A 22,993-nucleotide genomic window follows, 5' to 3' on the forward strand; every position below is an offset into this window, starting at 1 on the left:
GCGCGCGCGCGCGCCACAAACTCGGCTCTGCAACACGAAAATCGGAATTTGTAGCTAAAAGCAAAGCTATGCTTGTTATAAAAAAGAAAGAGAACACTCGAAACAGAAGAGGATAGATCGAGAAGGAGAAACTCCTCGAGAAAGAAGGAGACATGAAAAGCTGCCCAGTCCCCACTCGTCACATTGGCTGCTCTCCGCCGCCGCCGCCGCCGCCGTCGTCGCCGTCGCCGTCGCCGTCGCCGTCGCCGTCGCCGTCGCCGTCGCCGTCGCCGTCGCCGTCGCCGTCGCCGTCGCCGTCGCCGTCACCGTAGCTGTCGTCGTCGTCGTCATCAGTGATGGTGATAATAGTGGACGACTGCGACAACGATAGCGGCAGCGACGTTGTCGTCGTCGTCGTCAGTGAAGGTGATAGTAGTGGACGACTGCGACAACGGTAACGGCAGCGACGTCGTCGTCGTCATCGTCGTCACATGCTTGGCGTCAAGGACAGTGCACCGGAAGTAAACGACCGCGGGGATCGCAAGTGCAGACGGAGGGCAGTGTTGTCCGTATTTGCGACGACAAGGAAGAAGGAGAAAGAGAGGTGGTGGCGATGACAGCGGCAGCGGTGAACAACGAGGCCGCCTGCGAAGACAGACAACGGTGGTGTAAGAAACCTATAATGAAACATAATTTAATATCAAAAGGTTTTTTTCGCCATAAACTCTACACCGGTAAACTATTTACTAATTAAAATTACATTTTTAATTACTGCCAAAGGCATTTTGTGGGCTGGTTTTCTAATTATTTTGCCAGGGGCATTTATCGTGGACTGGCTATTTTTAATAAACTATCAGAGACGTTTATCGTGAGCTGATTTTCTAATTTCTTACCAGGGACATTTATCGTGAACTGGCTATTTTTAATAAACTATCAGAGACGTTTATCGTAAGCTGATTTTCTAATTTCTTGTCAGGAGCATTTATCGTAGACTGACTATTTTATAACAAAATGCCATAGCTGTAAATCATGCTTTGGCTACTTTATAACAAAGTGTCGAAGGCGTTTGAACTAGCTAATTATGATAAAATGCTACAAGCATTTATCATATGCATATAAGTTTTATAAAACGTTGTACGTCACTGCACCTCTCTTCTTTTTTTGTTATGTAACAAAAAGTAATAGAGTGTCTGTCTAACAGAGCTCATGTGAAAATAGAAGAGAAACGACGCTTATATAATAAATGTCGATAAATATGTATTATTGATATTTATCATTTTTAGTTCTGCAAAGGTCCGCAGATGTCACATTTAGTTCCACAAAGAACCGCAGATGTCGCAAGACCATTAGAGTCTAGACCCACCTCGATTGAGTTCGCCGTTCACTTTAGCATCCCCTTAATTGGGTTTTAAAGTTTAGTTCAGACTGCACGCAACAAACAGCAAGTGTCCAGATTGCACATGGACGTCCATCGGACGTGTATTTGGACATGGAATATCCTTTTCTGGTACAAAAGATCCGTCGAACGTCTATAACACAAGTTTGGACAAGGACAGGTTCCGAATTCTTACGAAAAAGATATTTATTTTAGAATGCTAAAAACCTATTTTCTTAACGTTAAATAACATAAAAATTTTTTTAAACTTGAAAAATCAAGAATTTTTCCCAAGAATTTTTTCTAGAAATTTCCAAGCGGTTGCCCATCTAAGTTATTTACATAAATAACGTTTTAATTATATGTTTCATCGTTTTAATAACATATATTGACTTGATATACATATGTTAATACAAAATGTTCACAGATCACCACCAGGTCTCAGTTCGCAGTAATAGGTCAAGCAACGTTTGGCGAAGTTACAACTTAGATGGATAACAGTATTGAAAATTAAAAAAAAAAACTTGAAAAATATTTCCAACTTTTTTTAAATTTAAGTAACATTTTTATTTTAATTAACATTAAGAAAACGATTTTTTAGAATATTAAAATAAATATTTTTAAATAAATTTTTTTCATAAAAAAAATATTCTGAGGAATATGACATAATAGAGCAATTTTATTTACGGAATTATTTTCAGCGACAAAAAATATATTACCAAATACACAGTAATAACACAAGAAAACAACACAGGACGTGAAATGCGATTTTATGTATAAACTTTGAGTCCAAAATTTAGAATATTTAGTTAACTTATGTAATATTTGAATTAATATGTAATTAACTTGTCAACATTAGAATATGTTGTATATTGCGGCTGAAGAAGGCCTTAGTGAGGCAGAAACTAGTCCCGCGTTATTTATTTATTTTAAATGTTAATTGAGAAAATATATGTAATTTAATTTTTAACAACTAAAATTACTGCTCGTCATTGGCCTGTTTTTCACACTTAAGTTTAAAAAATATATTGTATAAGAATCATTTTGTCTGGATTGTAATCTAAAATATGTTTAATGTATTAATTTAATCCAGTTTTAATCCATTGCATCCTAAAGTGGATATTTTTAAGAAGTTCATAATGATAACACTGGATGTTTTTAAAACGTTTTTAAAATATCCATGGATCTAAACCGGATGTTTTTAATATGTCCAATATGTACGTTTGAAGTATGTTTTTAAAATGTCAAGTGCTGTCTAGATATATTATTTTTAAGGACGATAAACCAGTCTTTCATAAACCACGTCGATTACTCGCACCTAAACGCGAAATAATCGAGAAACAAGTGGCAGAGTGGCTTAAAAATGGCATAATAGAGGAATGCACTTCCAAATATGCAAGTCTGGAGGTAACAGTAAAAAAGAAGGACGGATCACCATGTGATTAATTACAGAAAACTCAATAAAATTATAGAAAAAGACAGATAGCCGTTATCTTTGGTAAAAGATTTATTAGACCAGCTAGAAGATTCTCGTGTTTTCAGTATTCTAGATCTTAAAAACGGTTTTTTTTTAACTATAGTAGAAAAAGAAAATCGGAAATATACTTTTGTTACACATTGCGGAGAATACCAATTTCTAAAAGTTTTCTTCCAATTATGCAATTTGCCGCAAGTATTTCAAAGATATATAAATGCAGCACTTTGGGAATTAATCAGACGGAAGTTAGTACTGCTCTATCTGGACGACTTAATCGTGCCAGCAGCAAATGAACAAAAGGCGTTAGATCATTTGCAAATAGTATTCAATACGGCTAGTGAACATAGATTGTAAATAAATTTTAAAAAGTGTCAATTTGTTAAGAGATCTATAGAATTTCTAAGTCATGTTGTGAGAAAAGATAAAATTTATTTTTCAACCGGAAAAATTAAAGCTATGATTGAATACCCGGAACCACTGGAATTAAAAGAGGTTTAAAGCTTTCTAGGTTAATCGGGTTACTTTAGGAAATGTGTTCTATCATATTCAATAATTGCCAAACCCTTGATTGATATGTTACAGAAAAATCGACAGTATAAGTTTAATGATAAAACAAAAAATCCATTTGTACAACTAAAAACGATCTTAACGCAGGGACCGGTATTGAAAATATATCATCCACTGCATGAAACGGAACTACATATGGATGAGAGCATAGACGGGTCGGGACCGTTTTTAATGCAACGCTTGCCTTATGATAATTTATTACATCAGGTATATTATATGAGCAAAAAAACTTAAAAAAAAAGGAAAAAAATCACACTAGTTACGAATTAGAGGTGCTAACGATAACAAAAGTGCTTAAAAAATTCCGAGTATATTTCTTAGGAATACGGTTTAAAATTATTATTGATTGCGCAGCATTCCAACGCACTACATGAATAAAAAAGATCTAACTAGTCGTGTCAATAGATGAGCCTTATTATTAGAGGATTATGACTTGCCACGTGACATCCTATCTGGTCGCTCGTATCAGGGGTCGTAACATCTGACCAACAAAAGCACGCTGCGGTTTTACGTCCTCTTGGCTCGGAGACAAACTTGTCGATGTATGCAATTAACAATTTTTGTGTTTTGTCTCTCTCTCTCTCTCTCTCCGAGTAAGTACCTCGTGGACGTGTCTGTGTGAGCTCTGTGTTTCCGACCCATTTTCTGCTGGTTTCTGCCCTCCGGGGCCCTTATTTTCCAGGTCTGAGTCAAGGGTATTCTGCTTGACGCGTTCTGCGAATCTGTGAGTAGCCCTCCTGCAAAATTGCACGAGTTTTTCTCGATTTTCGCTGCACCTTGCATCACTGTCAGGCAACGCGCCTGCGCTCTTTGACGCAGGCTCGGCCTGAGCACGTGCACAGCGGCGCGCTGGTGTTTACTTCGGCGCTCCTCAAACTCACGTTTCGGGACCGCGTTCCTGAACGCACTCCAAGAGGGACTGTTCTTAAACGCATCCAAAGAGGATTTCACCTATTATATCGCGGTGATTGGCTGTGGCTTCGATTTTCAACCCAGGATGCCTCTCGCCTGTTCCGGATGCAAGAAGTTTATCTCCGCCGCGCATTTGCTCCAATGTGACTGCTCTACCAAGCACTTTTATCACGACGAATGCTATGCCTCTCACGCTGGTCCTGGAGCTCTTGAGGACTTGACGGCCGGATCTCTGGTTGCCTGTCCCTTTAGACTGCAACATACCAAACGAGCATCGTCCGCTCCGGTTGTTGGTCCTGCCGCAGCCACTGACTGCTCTTCGTCTGGTGCCTCTCGCCTTGGATTCGGCGCGTCGGGAGACATCAGCAGCACACTTCTTGCCAAGCTATCAGGGATCGAGACGCAGTTACGGGACCTTTCTGACATCAAGGAGCAGCTGCGTGATCTCTCCTCTATTAAGCCGCAGCTCACTGCCCTTGAAAGGCAACTTACTGCGACGACGGCATCATTGTCTGCCTCTATCAACGAGCTCAGGGAACAACACGTCAGGCTCGACGAGCGGATTAGTGCCCTCGAGGGTGGCGCCGGTGTTGGGTCTTCCGGCCTTGACCGTCTGGAGGAGCGTCTGGAGACCCTCGAGTGCGCGCGCCTCGATTCAGAGCTAATAATTTTTGGTGCGAGGGAGACTCCCTCTGAGAATCTCCGCGAACTCGTCGCAAACATTGGCCATTCTATAGGCATCGCGTCCGCTCAGGACGACATTGCGAGCTGCTACCGCATACGCGCGAGCGGCGACCGTCCTCGCCCGGTCGTCGTCAAACTAACTTCCAATGAAGTCCGTAACAAATGGATTGCCGGGAAGCGCAGGAGGGGTACTTTGAACGGTACCGATGTTCCTGGTTTGCATCCTGGTGTCATCGAGGTGAATGAACGTCTTCCGGCCACAACACGCTTGGTGCTGGGGGATGCGAGGAAAGCGGTGAGGGGTGGACGCCTGCAGCACGCTTGGGTGCGGAATGAATCTGTCCTGGTCAGGCGTCAGCCGGGGACCTCGCCTATCCGCCTTCGGGGGAGGGACCATCTTCGCACGTTGATCGTCGATGCCCCGCGTTCCACCCAGGCCTCGTCCGTCGTCTCGGGGGCGGCCTGTGGCGAGACTCTCTCCACGCTCGGAGCGGGGGTCGCCTCGGGCTCCACCCGTGCTCCGGGCCCGCCGGCCGGGAAAACGGGGAGGCCTGGACCTACCTCGGCACGCGCGCCGCGCGCCGATCTTGGCGCTGTTCCTAAGAACCCTGGGCTCATCCCATCGCGTAACAAGTGACGCCCTATGCGCGCATCAGACGGCTACGCTAATCTACGACTATGCCACGACTATTAACTGTCAGTCCCTCCTCCCCCACTTTAGCGAATTCTTCGATTATTTCATCGCCTTGTCTGAAACATGGCTCAAGCCTTGCGTTCCCGACGCACTCGTTGACCTCTGCGGGTATCGCCTCGTGAGACTCGACCGAGTGGGAAGAGGCGGAGGGGGGATCAGCCTTTACGTGCGCGCTGGACTGGGAGTCTCTATCCTCGCCTCGTCTTCCGCTACTTATTGCGCCCAGCCGGAATACCTTCTCGTGCGTATCTCGACTCCTGGTTGCCGCCCGCTCTTATTAGGCGTCATTTATCGCCCCCCTAAACTCGGGTTCCTGGTGAACTTCCGCGCTGACTTCGAGAGATTCCTTCCTACCTTCTCTGTAGCCGTGCTCATAGGAGATTTCAACATCGACCTCAACCGCTTGACTCACGACACTGAATCCTTGCTCGACCTATGCACCTCTAATCGTCTTTTCCTGGTTCCTTTTGCCAACACCCATCACACTCCCTACTCCCACACCCGTATCGACCACTGCCTCATCAGCGATCAGACTCTCCTTGTCTCCTTCCGCCAATATCCACTTTCCTTCCTCTCAATGCATGATTTAATTGAAATCACACTTAACTTCCTCGCTTATCGTTTTCCTCCTCGACTTCTTACTACTCGCGATTACTCACGGTTCGATCCAGAGTCTTTTCTACAGTCTTCTCTACAGTCTCTCTCCTTTCTAGACTGGTCGGTATTTAATTGTGCGCCTACTGTTGACGAGAAGCTCAACTTTCTCAGCAATAGTCTCCTTCATACCCTGGACTTCCATGCTCCTCTTCGGTCCTTTAGAGCAAAAAGACCGCCCGCCCCCTGGCTCGATCGGCCGATTCGAGCCAAGATGCAGCAGCGGGATGCTGCGAGGAGAGCCTTTCAATCTTCCCCTACACCCGGGAAACTCCACGCATTTCGCCTCCTCCGTAACGAGGTCAAGTCTCTGATTGACACGGCCAAAAATAATTACCTCTCTCGTAGGCTTAATAGCGTCACGAGCGGCGCGCGCCTCTGGACTGAGCTTCGCTCTCTTGGCCTCGCGAGGTCCAAATCTAAGCTACCCTCTCTTCCACCTGATTTTTCCCTCGATGACCTTAACCTCTTCTTCACCTCGTCCCAACTCCTCCCCTCTCTCTCCCCTTCGTCATCTGCTCCTCCCCTCTCTCTCCCCTCATCACCTCACTCATCTCCAACGCCTGCACCGGAGTCACTCATCTTCTCCTTCTCCAACATCACTCCTTTTACCCTTAATAGGGCGCTGACACGCTGCTGCTCTGACTCGGTTGGTCCCGACGGTCTCAGCCGTCGAACTCTCATTGACAGCCTTCCTATTATTTCTCCTTTTCTTCTTGACCTCCTCAATCAGTCCCTCTCTTCCTCTACTTTTCCTACCGCCTGGAAATCATCTCATACTATTCCCCTCCCTAAATCCAAATCACCCTCCTCCCCATCTGAATTCCGTCCTATATCCCTACTACCCTACCTCTCCAAAGTCCTTGAGCGACTCGTCTACGACCAACTATATCCTCACCTCCAGCCTCTTCTCGATCCACAGCAAACCGGGTTCAGGGCGGGTAACTGTACTCAGACAGCGCTAGTCCGATTGACCGATGACATTCGCCGTGCTGTTGACGTGCGACACGTGACCTTGCTAATCTTGTTCGACTTCTCGAAAGCGTTTGATTGCGTTGCACAGGATCTTTTGCAAGTTGTCGCGCTATTCGATCTCCCAGCCTGTCCTGGACTGGTTTCTCTCCTACCTCTCCTCTCCTCGTCAGCGCGTGCGCGGTCCAGATGGATCCTTCTCATCTTGGCGGCCTACTATTTGCGGCGTCCCCCAGGGGTCTGTCCTCGGGCCGTTGCTGTTTGCTGTCTTCATTGACGACCTCACGCACCACCTGCGCCACTGCCGCCATATTCTATATGCCGACGACCTGCAAATATATCTTTACTTCTCCCCGTGCGATCTTAGGACTGCCGTAGCGCGGGTGCAGGAGGACGTCGATGCCATTGAGAGGTGGTCGAAGGCGAACTTTTTGCGCCTCAACCTCGACAAAACAAAAGCGATGCTGTTGGGGATCTCTCGTTTTGTCAACAGCATTCGGGCCAACAACAGCATCGCTATTCGACTTGGCGGCCGACCCATCGAGCTCGCAGACGGCGTAACCAACCTTGGCGTCCGTATGACCCCCACCCTCAGCTGGTCGGAAAACGTCTGACTCATCTCGGGAAGGGTGAACGGGATACTCTGGAGGTTGAAACTCTTTAGAAATAGCCTCTCTTTCTCTCTCTATGCACTCGTCTGGTGACTTCCCTCATCTTCCCTCACTTCGACTACTGCGCCGCAGTGTTCACGGATCTCAATGGGGAGATAAGGTTGAGGCTTAGGCGCCTTATGAACTCTTGCGTACGGTTCATATTCAATTTGCGGAGGGACGACCATGTCTCTCACTTGTACGATACGCTGGATTGGCTCACCTCGGATGACCTATCTCACTTGTACCCTACTCTTCAACATCCTCTCCTCTGCCTCTCCTTCCTACCTTGCCACCGACCTCCGTTTTATCAGCAGGGCTCGCGGAGCGTCTCGCGCTTCTCCGCTGGATCTCGACCTACCCTCCTGCCGGACATCAACCTTCCAACGGTCCTTTCTCTACTCCGCTGCTTCCTTCTGGAACTCCCTTCCTGACAATATCAGATCATCACCCACCATCACCTCATTCAAACAGGAACTCTTCGTTCATCTGAGGCGGGCTTAACAGTCCTGGGTCCTGCGGGGGTGCGTGGATGTGGACTGCTTGCCTCTTCCATACTCGGGTGCGCCGTACCGCTGCTCCCTCTTTCTACGTTTACACGTTCTTCTCTTATCTAGTTATATAATCTTATTTTCGTACTGCCTTTATTTTGTTAATTTCGCTTTCTTCCTTATTTTTCTTGCGCTTCTGTTAGTTTCATACTTAGTTTATTTTACGCTAATAACTTATCATCTGTTACCTTATATTAATGTTATATATTATTAATATTAATGTTACAACCGCTTCGCGTACTCAGAGAGATATTATTATTGTTTTAATTTTTATTTTTTTATTTTTATTTTATTTATATATTTACACCTATTCTTGTCGTTACCTTTATTCTTCTAGCACTTTTGTCATCATTTTTTCTTATCCTGCGCTAACTATTGTCTGCTACTTTATTATACGACACTTTATTCTCTCATCCTGTACTGCAATGCATCTACTTCTTTTGCGTTCTTAGAGGGCCTGCCCTAGAACGCCAATAAACGCTTTGTCTGTCTGTATGTGGGTGTGTGTGTGTGTGTGTGTGTGTGTGCGTGTGCGTGTGCGTGTGCGTGTGCGTGTGCGTGTGCGTGTGCGTGTGCGTGTGCGTGTGCGTGTGCGTGTCTCTGTCTCTGTGTGTGTGTGTGTGTGTGTGTGTGTGTGTGTGTGTGTGTGTTGGTCCGTCATTTATTTAACAGCGTTTTGCGCGGACTTAGAGATTAGTGGATAACCTGGCGAATATTGTATTGAGAAAGTCTCACCCGTCCAAAAGATTACAAGAAAGAAGACGTACCGCCACTGGAAATCATCGGACCGCACAGAGGATAGCAAGAACGCGCATTATAGGTGATCTCAATTCATTAATTACTTTTATCGTCGCGTACGTACGTAAACTTAAGGCCGCTACATATCGCAGAATGTAACAAGGAAAAGTGGGAACCTGGGGATATCGACACTTTGTACATATCACACGGGAGACCCTGCCAGTGGAGTTGCAACATAAAATTCCGGCATTGAACCCGAGCGCGGAGGACATGGACAAAAAAAAGTCCGTAAGAAAAACCATCCAGCATTTAGAAAACCACCGGAAGATTCGCGGGCTGCCAGAAGACACCGACTTATCTTAAATTGCGCGCCAAAGCGTGATCACCTGATTAGCGAGGACCGTAAGAACCGTGTCATTACGCGGATCCAATCACAAAGCACGAGTCCTCGTGCGTGAAATGAGCGATCCTGCATGCAGAAGATTCTCGCGCTACTGTTCACTTTGTTGTGGGAACGAGTCGAGAGGACGATCGCAAATCTTGAGAAGGATTTTTTAGTTAAATAGTATGCTGTGGTGAGACGAATTATTCTTTTTGTAAAGCCACCGATTTCACAGATTGGATGGGTTACGCGGTAAGTGTCAGTCGAGTTTACATTTTGTGCAAATGGCTTTTTCGCAAATATTGAAGCGTGCACGTGTTTGAATGCCGTATGCTTTATTCCGTCAACGCCGCCTACGAACTTGTCACGTATTAAATTTCTTTTGTTAGTACGTCCGCTAACACCATAGCTCAGTTTTGCGTTTATAATCTTTCTTATTTTTGTGCGTTGCGTTTAACCACATCTCTTGTCCTTGTCTAGCGATCGCGTATTTCCGATCGCGTGTTTCTTGTCGGATCATTGCAAATCTTTTGCGTAGAATAAATGTGCACGTGCTAAAGAATGCCGTGTGCAAGCGGCGTATATTGTTCGCCGATTATTAGAGTTTCGAGTCTGATTCTATCTCTGTCTTTAGCTTGTACTCGCAACCGCGTGACATATTTTCCAGCAGCGTATAGAAAACGCATTACTGTCGAGGAATGTTGTCTGGTGTTCGTGATACTCGAAAATACGTTTGTTATTTTCATTGTTAATTAATGTATTTTTTTTAAGCTTCTTCGCTTTCTTCTATTCTGTAGCTTGCACCGAACCACCTCTTCTGCCAATTTCGTGATTGAGCTAACGCTTAAGAGAGCCCGGTGTTGCTAGTGTCTATTAAGAGTATTTTAATTTAGAGATTTGTGCAATTTCGCGTAAGAGTGTCAAGCTCACTCGTGCCTGATGTTAAACTTTAGTAATAAATTTTGCGTGTTTGAGGCGAATGATTTTGTATGAAAATCTTTAGTGTAATTAGCGTCACGGGTAAACAACAAAGTTGTACCTTGTTCGTGAGTGCGGTCACAGACTATACTATGGAACACAGAGCAGGAACACGTCGACGCTTTAAGGCAATGCTAGAGTGAAAGAGGAATTTATTCGACATTGGTACTGCAGATTTTTCTTTGAAGGAAAGTCGAGCGACTCTCGGTTGCACGCGGGGCAAAGAGTAAGGGGAATAGGTTAACACTCTTTGTTAAACGCACTCATCCTTGCTCTTCGGCTTTATCGCCATCTAATGCAAAATCTCTCAACTATTATGTTACATAATTACTGCTCCGTTACTATTAATTTAAACTGCTTCTGTACGCCAATTAATCATAAAATTTCCAAAGCTAAATTTCTCTTATACTAAAGCTTTTAGGCTTAGGGGAAGGTGCAAAAAAGGGTAAGGAGGTAAGACGGCTTATCGCCTGTATTGCGCAATTCGAATGCAGAACTTACAATCGAGCATACAAGTTATATGCGGTTCCTCGGTGATTAAAAGTTACCCACAAGTCAGCAAAATAGACAGTTGCGTAGCAAATGTTGATTAACATAACTATATTTTAATAATTTCTTTTTCGCTTTTTATATCAAATTGTAATCAACGTACTTCGTTATTGTCTGTATTTTCACACTGTAAAAAGATCTTTCAATCCATGTCTTTAATAAAAAGATTCGTCGATTCGCGTATACAGACGACTCCAGCATCGCCTTAAGTAGGCATCCCGTTATGACAATATAATACTATCAAAATAATTAAAAATAATGAAAAATATTTTAAGTAAATTTATTACCAATGGAGTGGGAGTCTTATAACCACGTTAAAATTGACCACCAGCCACTTACAGTGTCAAACAGTCGTAAAACTTTAGGCATCGACTGCTTTAAATGGTTATGGTCAATTACAACGTGGTCATATTGGACACTCCCGTACCGATGAGCAGCAATTTATGTGATAGATAAAATCAAAGATGGGAAAAGTCTCTAGTAGCAGCGTACTTGGCGCGCCCGTTTTTTTGGTATAAAATTTAGAAATAAATATCTTTTCAATTTAGACATAAAATGATTGTCGTTCTGTCTTTTCTTGTTATTTAAGAAATAAACAATAGTAAAATGAACTGTGTGTGTATAGATATGTGTATGTTGATTTGCATTTTACGCATGTGCACACACAGATATGTATACATATCAATTTAAAATATAATCTACACTTTAATCATTACTTACAAGACTTGTTAAATAATGATTAAATCAATTTTTAATATTGGCATTGATTGGAATATAGTCGTAATAATGATATTAATATTTAACAAAATTATTTCAAATTTTTGTAAAAATGATAATGCTATAAAATGTGCTCAAAAATATTGAATTGGAAAAATTATTAGGTAAATTTAACATAAAGATAAGTTTGTTGAATGTACAGAATAACTTAGTTTAAATTTTTACAAAATTTATTGTTACATTTGATATTAATCATTTAATATTAATCATCAAATAATGTACTTTCTTGATATCCTGTTCTGAAATCTTGTGATTTACTACAGCATTACAAAAAAATAATGAAAGGTATCAATAAACCGAACGCGCCAAGTACACTGCTGCTAGAGACTTTATCCATCTATGATTTTTATCTGTCACATAATTTGCTGCTCATTAGTACGGGAGTGTCCAGTTTGACCACGTTGTAATTGACCATAGTCATTTAGAGCGGTTGATTTTTCGACTAAAATTTTTCGACTGTTTAACATTGTAAGTGACTGGTGGTAAATTGTGACATGGTCATAAGACTCCCATCACATCGGTAATAAATTTATTTGAAATATTTTTGATTTCAATTTTTTTGATAGTATTATATTTGGTTTTATTCATAGCTGTTTTGGTTTGGTTTGGTTTGGTTTTATATTATAATATATTGTTATGCCCACTTTTTGGCCAAGCTTGAGAATCTGGCCAAAGGAAAAGTGATCGATTTGATAAAAGAAGCGCGGCCGGCTTTTGTCCTGTTCTGGGACGCGGGGCTTTTAGGAGATATTTCGAATAGGTCCGCTACGATTTATTTGTACAAAGTTATTAGAGTTATTAAAGTTAATAAAGTTAGTGTTCTTTTTTTTATAAAAAAGTGTTTTTTCCTTTCGCGTCGTGAGAACGAGTGACTTTGCGCAAGTGAACTGTGTACTTGTTTGGGCGAGTATAACATTTTGGGGGATAATCCGGTTTTGGACCACAAAAGATCATGGATATCTCAGAAGATTTAACGGCAGCGACTCCTGCAAGAGCGGAGGAACGTCCTCTTCAAAAGAGAATGCGTGTTTGTATGCCTGCTAGACCTCGACTCTCTACCGAAACAAATTCTCTTCGGGCGGTCGCCGTGGAATTGCGTCAGCTTCGTACTGAGAGACAGAAGCAGCGGCAACGTGAGAAGGAAATGCAGACATTGCTCCAGGACCGTGACGAGAGACTACAGCGTATAAAGGAACGGCTACAACAATTTTCAGGCCAGTCGTTACATTTATTTTTTCGTCTTCCTACCACGGAGATTCCTCGGAATTCTAGAAACGCAAGCATTAATTTAAAATTGAAACCAGATATTTTCGACGGGAGTGTTCCGCTACGCGAATATTTTACACAATTTGAATTGATTGCGCAGCCGAATAACTGGGAAGATTCTACGAAAGCGGTCACGTTAGCTTCGAGTTTGCGGGGGAAAGCACGTTCAGTTCTAGACGAAATAACGGAATTAGAAGATTTAAGTTTTGAAAAAATTAAATCAAAGCACAAATTACGTTTCAAAGAAAGTTATTTGTCTCAAACTTTTTAAGCACAGTTTACAAATCGTAAGCAAAAATTTGGAGAAGATTTGTTGGGAGCCGATTTAGAACGACTTTCACGTTTAGTTTATCCGGAGTGTCCTCAGGAAGTGCGCGACAAGGTTACTTGTGCTCTGTATTGCTTTGCACTGGGTGCGAGGAATAATAAAGCACTCGAATTGTCACGTGTAATGATGCAATCTTTATTGTGTCTTAACAGAGAGTTCTCTCTAGAAGAGAGACAGGCTGCTCGCGCGCCAACGATACATGCGCGCGCGTGTGTGATTCTCTAGACTCCTGGTTTTAAGTTCGCGAGGGCACTGCTAGTTGCCCGCTTAACGTGTGTATTGTCTAACATCCCCCCTTCTTTATTATTAAATGCTTGTAAATAAAATAACTAACTGTGTTATGTGATTTGTGTTCTCTCTACTTCCTCGTATATGTTAGCCTTTCTAGTGGTTTTCATTGTCGTGAACTTCTCCTTGATATATTTGGAGTGTTTTCTACTTGCGTTGGCGTGTCCTCCTCGTTTGTTTGTTGGTCTCCTTCTTGTAGGAGTTTTGGGTCTTGCGAAGGAAAGAAATCTTCTTCCTCCTCTTCTACTTCTTCTTCTTTTTCTTTATTGGGTTTTTTTCTGATGGATATCAAGAATGCCCGGTTGCGTCGAAGTATTTTCCTTCCGCTTTAAATGTCGTATGATCTGGGCTCTTTCCTGCGCCGTAATACGTTGCCGTATTTCTTACGGTCGTGGATCCACACGAGCTCTCCTTGTGTAAGTTCAGGAAGCTCTTTTGCCCTATATCTTTGGTTATGGTATTTTTGGTCCTTCTTCTTTCGATCCTGTATTGCCCACCTGTATTTTTTTACATATGGCCACCATGGTTGCAATATTTCTGGCAAGCTGGGTATCGTGGTCTGGAGCTTTCAGCCCATGAGAAGTTCCGCGGGACTAAATCCTGTTTCCAGCGGTGATGTGCGGTATGCTAAGAGTCCCAATGTCGGTTCCGTATCTTTTTCTAATATTCTTTTGACTATCTTCACGGTTGCTTCCGCCTGTCCGTTGCCTTTGGGATAATGAAGACTGCTTATGACTCTATTAAAACCTACTTTACAAGCGAATTCCTATTTCTGATATTTGAATTGTGGTCCGTTGTCCCATCTCACTATTTCCGGCACATGTCGTCCGAAAATCTTCTTTAGCTTCTTTATTACGTATGTTGCTGTGGTTGTCCTTAAGTGGATTACTTCTAGATATTTAAAAAAATAATCTACCATTACTAAGTAATGTTTACCTCCTCTCTCGCACAAGCCGACGGCTATTTTTTGCCATGGTCACTTTGGAGATGGGGTAGTTATAAGAGCTTCTACTGGTTGTGGGCGATGACGTTGACATTCTTTGCACTGCTACATCGGTTTTTGATGGCGTTTGACATATTTGGTCATTTTATCTTTTGTTTTGCTCGTTCTTGGAACTTCTTCTCTCCTAGGTGTCCCTGATGGACTCGTTGTAGCATTTCTTCTCTTAATTCTTTTGGAATGTGTATTCTCGTTCCTCGAACGATGACGCCGTTTGGGTCTTCAGCTAATAATGCTCAATGCTCTTCATATGCTTGTAGCTCTGTTGGTATATCTTTAAGATATTTAAGCCATCCTTCCTGGATGTATCGGAGAATCGTTTGGGCTACCGAGTCTTGTTCTTGGGCTTCTCACACTTGTTCCAGTTGGCTATCGGGATGTCTGCTGTAATAGTTAAGTGTACAAAATACTCTATTTCCTGGTGTAGAATATCTTGATCCCGCTCGTTCATTGGTAACGGTGCTCTTAATAATGTGTTTGCCTTGTAAGGATTTACCTGGAACATGTTCCATGTTATAATTAAATCTTAGTAGCCGCATTCTCAATCTTTGCAGTTTTGGGAATAATTTGCTTATCGGTTTACTTCCCAATAGTATCACTCATGGTTTGTGGTCCGTGCGAAGCGTTAATTCTGATGCTCCCTCGATGAACATCGCGACTTTTTTGCATGGCCATATCAGGGCTAAGGTTTCTTTTTCTATTTGCGCGTAGCGCTACTCTGTGTTAACGCCCGCGATGCATAGTAGATGGATTGCCATTCTTTTTTGTCAGTCTTCTGTTCGCATACTGCTTCGAGTCCGTATGCGGATGAATCTGCTGAGATTCTTGTTTTCTTGTTTGGGTCGAAAAAAACGAGAGCTAGTGCTTCTGCTAATCTTTTTTTGATTTTGAAGAATGTTTCTTCTTGTAACACTGTCCATACAAACTCTGTTTCTTCTTTTAAGAGATCCCGTAAAGGTTTTGTCATATCAACCAGTCGCTCGACGAATTTTAGTTGGTAATGTACCATGCCTAAGAATCTTTTAATTTCTGTTACATTTCTTGGCTTTTTCATGTCTATAATGACTCTCACTTTGTTTTTATCCGGCTTTATTTCTTTTCCTACCAATACTATATATCGTAGAAACTTGACGCTTATTTTGCATTTGCTTTTGTTTAGTGTTACTCCGGCTTTGTGAAGTTTCTTTAATACTTCTCTTAGTTTTCTGTCGTGATCTTCTTCTGATGTTCCATAGACTAGAGTGTCGTCTCTCAAATTTACCGTGCCTTTTATGTTATCTAAAATTTGACTGATGTTCCGTTGGAAATGCTCCCCCAACGATGATGGACCCATCGGCAGGCGGTTAAAACAAAATCTTCTAAACGGTGTAATGAAAGTTGTTAGCAGTTTAGATTTTTTGCTGAGAAGAATCTGGTAATAGCCTTTGTTGGCGTCCAAGATGGAAACACCTCAGCTCCTGCTAACGCTGCGAGACTTTCCTCTACTGTGGGCATCATATGGCGCACTCTTATCACGCTTTTGTTTAACTGTGTATAGTCTACGCAGATTCTGACTTTTTTTATTGGGTTTAGGCATTACTACCATTGGGGCACACCATTCTGTAGCCTCTTTTATTGGTGTGATAATTCCCATTTTTGTCATTCGTTTTAGTTTCTTTTTGACTTTTTCTAACAAATGTAAGGGAATTCGTCGTGGTGCGCTGATGGCGAAAGGTTTTGCGTTATCTTGTATTTTTATGTGGTATGATTTGTCTTTTTTTATGCATCCTAACCCTTTAAATATTTGTGCAAACTCTTTTTCTGACTTTCCATCCTTGTTCGTGACTGCTTCTATGAATTCGTCTCATGTTTTTGGCCACGAGAATATATTTAATGCTGCTATTGCTGCTCGTCCCAGCAAAGATTGGATGCGACTTTTTATTACATATATATAATCGATGACTTTTTTGTTTCTCCATTCAAGTTCTGCTTGAGTTTTACTTACGATTTCTAATGGGATGTCTCCTCCCAGCGTGAGTCGCCCTGCGAGACTTAACTTGGTATTGGATAGGTATATTTTGTACAGCTCTTTGCTAATCACCGTTACGTCTGCCCCTGGATTTATTTTCATGTTTAGTTTTTGTTTGTTTAATTTTACTAACGCTGTCTATGAAGGTTCTGGTCTGGCTATCTCGGTTTATTCTTTTTTTATTTTAATGTGGTTAATTTGTTTCACTTTTTTGTTGTATATCTTTTCTTTGATTTGTATGCAACCGAAAAATAGCTCTTCCTTGTTATCACTGTCTTGGGAGGCTGTAATCATTTTGGCTTTTCCCGTCTTACTATTATTTTGTGTTATCTCCTGGATTTTCTTCCTATACATTGCTGCCCAATGTTCTTTTGATTGACATTTGTTGCATATGAAATCCTTTGCTGGACATGCTGAACATGCGTGTTGGAGGCTTACAGTAGCGGCGGAAAATATTTTGACAAACACAATTTATAGAAAATGAATATTTATTTCTGAAACAAAGTTATAACAAAGTTTTAATATTTGTCCACAAGCAACAATGCCTCTCAGTAGAAAAGAAAAAAAAACAAATATCACATTTCAAAACGAAAACTGCGTTATTTTTTATATTTTTTAAACAAATGTAGAAAGAAAGTATTTTGACAAAACCATTATCTATTGCAACTTCCAAACAAAACCTGTAAAGAACCACCGAAAATTAATTTGATTACATCAGAGCCTTTAATATTTAGTGGTAAAGCCCTTAGATTTGATCACAGCCGCACATCTTGCCGGCATAGAGTCAATAAGTTTGGTGATCACAGTTAATGGTATTTCCTTCCATTCTTCTGCAAGACAGGCCATCAGATCTTGTTTTCTGGAGAATTTTCTTTTTCTAATCCGTCTACCTAACTCTTCCCATAGATGTTCTATCGGGTTTAGGTCGGGACTCTGACTTGGCCACTCTAGAACTTTAATCTTCTTAGACGTAAAGAACTCTTTTACATGTGCAGAGGTGTGTTTTGGATCGTTATCCTGTTGGAAAATCCAGTTTCTGGCAAGGTTGCGCTTAGCATAAGAGAGCATTGATTTTGCAGTATTTCGCAATAACAAAATTGGTCCATGATGTCCTTCACTTCGACTAACGGACCGACTCATGAACAAGAGACGCAAACCATGATATGGCCACCACCGTGCTTAACGGTCGGTACCTGATACTTGGGGTTATCTCTTTTGTTCGGAGGTCGTCTAATATACCTTATTCCATCAGATGAGAATATAAACTTGCTCATATTAAACTTGCTTTCGTCGCTCCACGCAGCACACGAGCCCACTCCTGACTAGTCCAATTTTTGTACTTTTGAGCAAATTCGAGACGCGCCTTTCTGTTCCTCGCGGATATGAATGGCTTTTTGGAAAGGCGTCTGCCAAACAAATTTGCGTTGCGAAGGCATTGTTTTACAGTGGTTAAACTAATGTCAAGACTGTGATTCTCATTTAGATTTCTCTTAATGTCAGCTGCTGTCAGACGTGGATTAGCGACACTCATGCGGCGGATAATCCTAGATACGTAGTCAGTGAGTTTTGGCGGTCGGCCCGACCTTTGTTTGTTGCTAACCGAGACTGTTCTTTACGGTTCCAAACCGAGATTATTTGTCTGCTTAGATTAAAATCCTTCGCTAATTGAGCTTGAGATTTTTCATTTTTCAATGCTGCAATAACAGCCGACTTTACGTCGGAGTATTCCTTTTGTTTTGGCATAGCTCCTGAACATAAACAAAACATAAAGTAAACAAAAACCGTAAATAAAGTAACTTACGTGAGCCCCTGCGTGTCTCTTTTAGACAAAACCTTCTGTGTCAAAATACTTTTTGACTTACAGATTAAAGATAACAGCAGCACTTCCGAAACGAAACATCCACTCAATCAAGACTGATGTTGTCATCGCTGCAGACTGCAAAAAAGTATTCACTAACAACAACTTCTAATCAACAGCGCGCCCGGTGTGCGCTTTATCTGCAAAAAACGCGTTGTCAAAATATGCCGCTACTGTATACCGCATCGACCTCATTGTTTACCTATTTCTTTCTTTCTTTTATTGTTTTGCGGGATGTTTCCTTGCTTATCTTTAAAGTTTTTCTGTTGTCTTATGCGGACTATTTCTGAGTTGCCGCTTTCCGAAACTTTTCCTCGTAACCTTCTGTTGTCGCCTAACTTCTTCTGTTTTGGCGTGCGCGCGCAATTGCTTTTTCTAGCGTTAGCTCTGCATCGGGCTGTAAAACTTCTGAAAGCTTTTTGTCCTACAACCCTACAATTAATTTATGTCTGATTAGTTCTTTTTTTAGGTCACCGTATCTGCATGTTTCTGCGAGGCGGTAGAGGTATGCTATAAACTCTGTTATAAACCGATTCCTGCTCATTCTGTCTCCGCAGATTGAAGCGTGCTCAAGTACGACATTAAGTCTTATACCAAAGTGGTCGTTAAATCTTTGCCTAATTATTTTATAATTACTGGTTTTTGTCGCATTTAACCTGAAAGAAAACAAGATATCTTCTGCGCGTGTGCCCATTAAGTAAATAAATAGGTTTACTTGCGTTTTGTTTAAATGCTTGTGTAGTCCGCTTCCTTGTCGATATCTTTCCCAACGTGTGACCCATTGTGTCCATTCCTCGGACTTAAAACTGAAAGAGCCCGGTGGGGGAATTTGCGACGCTGCGTATATAACTGGCGTTCCTGTGTCTCCATCACCATCGTTATTATCTTTGTTGGGCATAGCTTACGTTTCTACGCTGTCACCATGTACTCTTTTGCACTGTGTGCAAGGAATAATAAAGCACTCGGATTGTTACGTGTAATAATGCAATCTTTATTGTGTCTTAATAAAGAGTTCTCTCTAGAGGAGAAACAGGCTGCTCGCGCGCCAACGATACATGCGCGCGCGTGTGTGATTCTCTAGGCTTTTGGTTCTAGGTTTGCGAGGGCGCTGCTAGTCGCCCGCTTAACGTGTGTATCATCTAACATGCTCAATTTATTATTACAGTCTCTGGCGGGTTTTTGAGATGCATTCTTCAACTGGAGAGAATTACTTCCTTGCATTTTGCAATTGAGAGGGCAAAAGCAATTAAAACTATTTAAGAAAACAATTTTTCTTAGAAAAGAGAAAATGAAGAAATAGAGAATGTTTTAATTTAGATTTTGTAATTTAAAATAGAGGATGTGGAAGAAAGTTATGGTTTTAGGTTTAGGACTTTTTTTTAATTGAAATTTTGTTTTAGGGGGGAAGAAGAAAATCTTTGGTTCCTCTTTCTTCTTGGAGGGCATTGGTTTGGAAATGACACGGGCGACGCTCAGTAACCCGTTGCAGGAGTGGGGTAGAAAAAAAAATCATCGTGCTTCCCTGGAAGTCCACGCCTTGGAAGACGGGTTCGGAGATTTGTTCTTTTTTCGGAAAATGAGAATAAATTTCGATTCTTTTTAGAATTTCTTGGATTAGCACAAGAGAATAGATTTGCAGCAAACAGTGTTCAGTTTCCCGAAGCAGAAGCCCGGGTGAGAGCAAAAAATCGTCATTTTTGTTTGAAATTGCTCAAAACAACGCTCGATAACCTGTGGCAGGAGCCCAGGGTGGAGCAGAAAATCATTGAGTGGATTGTGATTGCAGACACGGACGACGCTCGGTAACCTGTGGCAAAAGTTGGGAGTGGAGTAGAAGAATCTAAGATTTCTTATTCTCCCAGAAAGGTGTTGGTTTAGGAATGACGCTGGCGACGCTTGGTAACCCCTGGTAGAAGCCCGAGATAAAGTAGGAAGTCGTCGAACTTCTCTAGAAATCCTCGCCTTGGGAAATGACTTCTAAAGATTGTTCTTTCGGAGTTGAGAGTGAACTTCGATTCTTTTTCTTCTGAATTGCAGAGGACGGCGCTTGGTAACCTGAGGCAAGAGCTCAGAGTAGAGCAGAAAATCGTCAGATTTGAGTCTTTTGCCGGAGAATTTTATCTTAGAATTTTGTTTAAGATATAGAGAAGCATTATTGATTTTAAAGATTTTCTTGGCAGGGTTTTGCTATATAGAATGGAGTACTCATCGGATTTTGTTTTTCGTTTCAGTTTTAAGGATCTTTTGAAACGACGTTCTTCGTGTGGAGGATCGCTATAGTACTTCTTTTAAAAAAGACTGCATCGCTCCGGGTTTTTGAGCCGTGGTTTTCCCCATGGGATTGAGGACAAATGCCGAGGCAGGAGCTTGGTGAGTCTTCCGAGATGTTGGGTCCACGATAGATAGGATAAACTCGGGCAAGATGGCCATAGTTTTTTAAAATGCAAAAAACGCATATTTATTTTTGTTATTTTTTAATAATGTTTGATATATCACTTCACTGAATATTAAAGTTAATAATACTATTAAAGTTAAAAAGAAAATACTTAGTAGAAATCTAATATTAACAAACTATAACATATGCATTGGTCATAGTATTATGGGACAGTTGGCTATATACGTTTTATGTTAAAAATGAATCTAATATCTTCTAAAGTGATAAATAAAACTTATAATTTTATATATTGAACATAAACACGTATATACATACATATATCTTTTGTATATATAATTATATATGATTTAGTTATAATTATAATATTGCAATAGTAATATGAAAATTTTAAAATTTAATATTGCAATAATAACATTATTATAATTTTTTTAATTAAGTAAAAAAAAAACAGATTTCTATAATTTGAAGAAAAACAATGTATGAAAAAACAAAGTGGGTCATCTTGGCAAAATTGTAAGAAAAAGGTAATCATGGTATATTTAAATAAATAGTGAAAATAAAAGCACAAATTATGAGTCATGTTACAATTTAAGTTCCTTTATTATATACGTAACGTTGATTATAATAACTTAACAATTTATTCGACGTAATTTATTCGACGTTATAGCAGTTTTTAGAGGAAACATGCAAAACTTTGCAGGTAGTCAAAAGTAAAAGCATTATATAATATTCAGAATAAGATTGTTTCAAATAGTGTACACATATAAAATAGTGTAAATATTGATTATCTTTTAGAATGACTATAAAAATGCACTATTTAGCAATTACTGGAGAAATTACAGACTATGGTCATCTTTTGCGTATGGTCATAATACCCCAATTTACTCTATCCCTACCTTGCTTGAAGTTTTTGAAGAAAGAAGATTCCTCTGGAATCAATTCTTCGGAAGGATTCTCTAAAGAGGCTATTCTTTGAGGAAGGAGGATTTCTTCAATAAGCAAAAATTCCAGTAGTACCGTTTGGATCCGAGGAAGAGTGGCTCAGAATCTTGTGAGCAGTAACACTAAGATGGGTTTTGGAGATGACAAGAGGTCTGAAGATGTGAAAAGACTTTGTGTTTGTGATGCGAAAAGACTCGGGATGACAAGTTTTAAAAAGGGGGGGCAGTGTTGTGTCCGCTTTTCGGCTGAGCTTGAAAAGCTGGCCGAAAGAAAATTGGTCTATTTATTAAAGGAAACGCGGCCGGCTTTTGTTCTGTTCTGGGACGCAAAGCTGTCAAGAGATATTTCGAACAATTCCGCTACAATTTACTTGTACAAAGTTATTAGATTAAAATTAGTGTTTCTTTTTTATAAAAGTGTGTCTTTTCCTTTCGTGTCGTGAGAACGAGTGTCTTTGCGCGAGTGAACTGTGTACTCGTTTCGGCGAGTATAACAATATATTCTTTATAATTGGCACCATTTTAAAAATTTCACATATTTTTTGGAAATCACTTGATTATTATTTACACTGATGCATGTTTAGTTTGGTTTAGTTTTCTATTACTTATATATATTCTTTATAATTGGCACCATTTTAAAGATTTCACATATTTTTGGGAAATACGTATCACTCGAATTAAATTCATAAGCGAAATATTCAAAGCAAAAAATTTTCTTCAATTTTTCTGTTAAAATACAAAGATAGTACCACTTGGGTTTTAAAGAAAAATTTGAGATGCGCGCATACATACTTACTTTTTTTTAACCTTTTTTTTAAAAAGATAATTTTGTACTGATATCACGCGTTTTGTAGTGTTAAGCAATAGATATTTTTTTTGTTTTGAAAGACATGATTTCAACTTAGCAAGATTATAAAGAATAATGTATTACGTGAGACAATCTAGTATGTAATAAAATTTTGCAAGAAAT

At 40.9% G+C, this 22,993-nt stretch overlaps 1 protein-coding gene across 10 annotated transcripts in view; it reads right to left on the reverse strand.

Moving 5' to 3' along the window:
- Positions 1-22,993, reverse strand: part of LOC105199486 (bone morphogenetic protein 1) — an 899,375-nt gene that overhangs the window by 275,523 nt on the left and 600,859 nt on the right. Inside the window, exon 18 of one of the 10 annotated variants that reach the window (XM_039450094.1) lies at positions 1,038-1,508. The exons of the other annotated variants lie outside the window; for them this stretch is intronic. Within the exon in view, the coding sequence (XP_039306028.1) occupies positions 1,366-1,508 (143 nt within the window). The 3' untranslated portion in view covers positions 1,038-1,365. Of the gene's footprint in view, positions 1-1,037; positions 1,509-22,993 lie in introns of those variants that run through there. 10 annotated transcript variants of the gene reach the window in all.

Source organism: Solenopsis invicta, chromosome 5, assembly GCF_016802725.1.
Source record: "Solenopsis invicta isolate M01_SB chromosome 5, UNIL_Sinv_3.0, whole genome shotgun sequence".
In the NCBI taxonomy this organism is placed as follows: domain Eukaryota; kingdom Metazoa; phylum Arthropoda; class Insecta; order Hymenoptera; family Formicidae; genus Solenopsis; species Solenopsis invicta.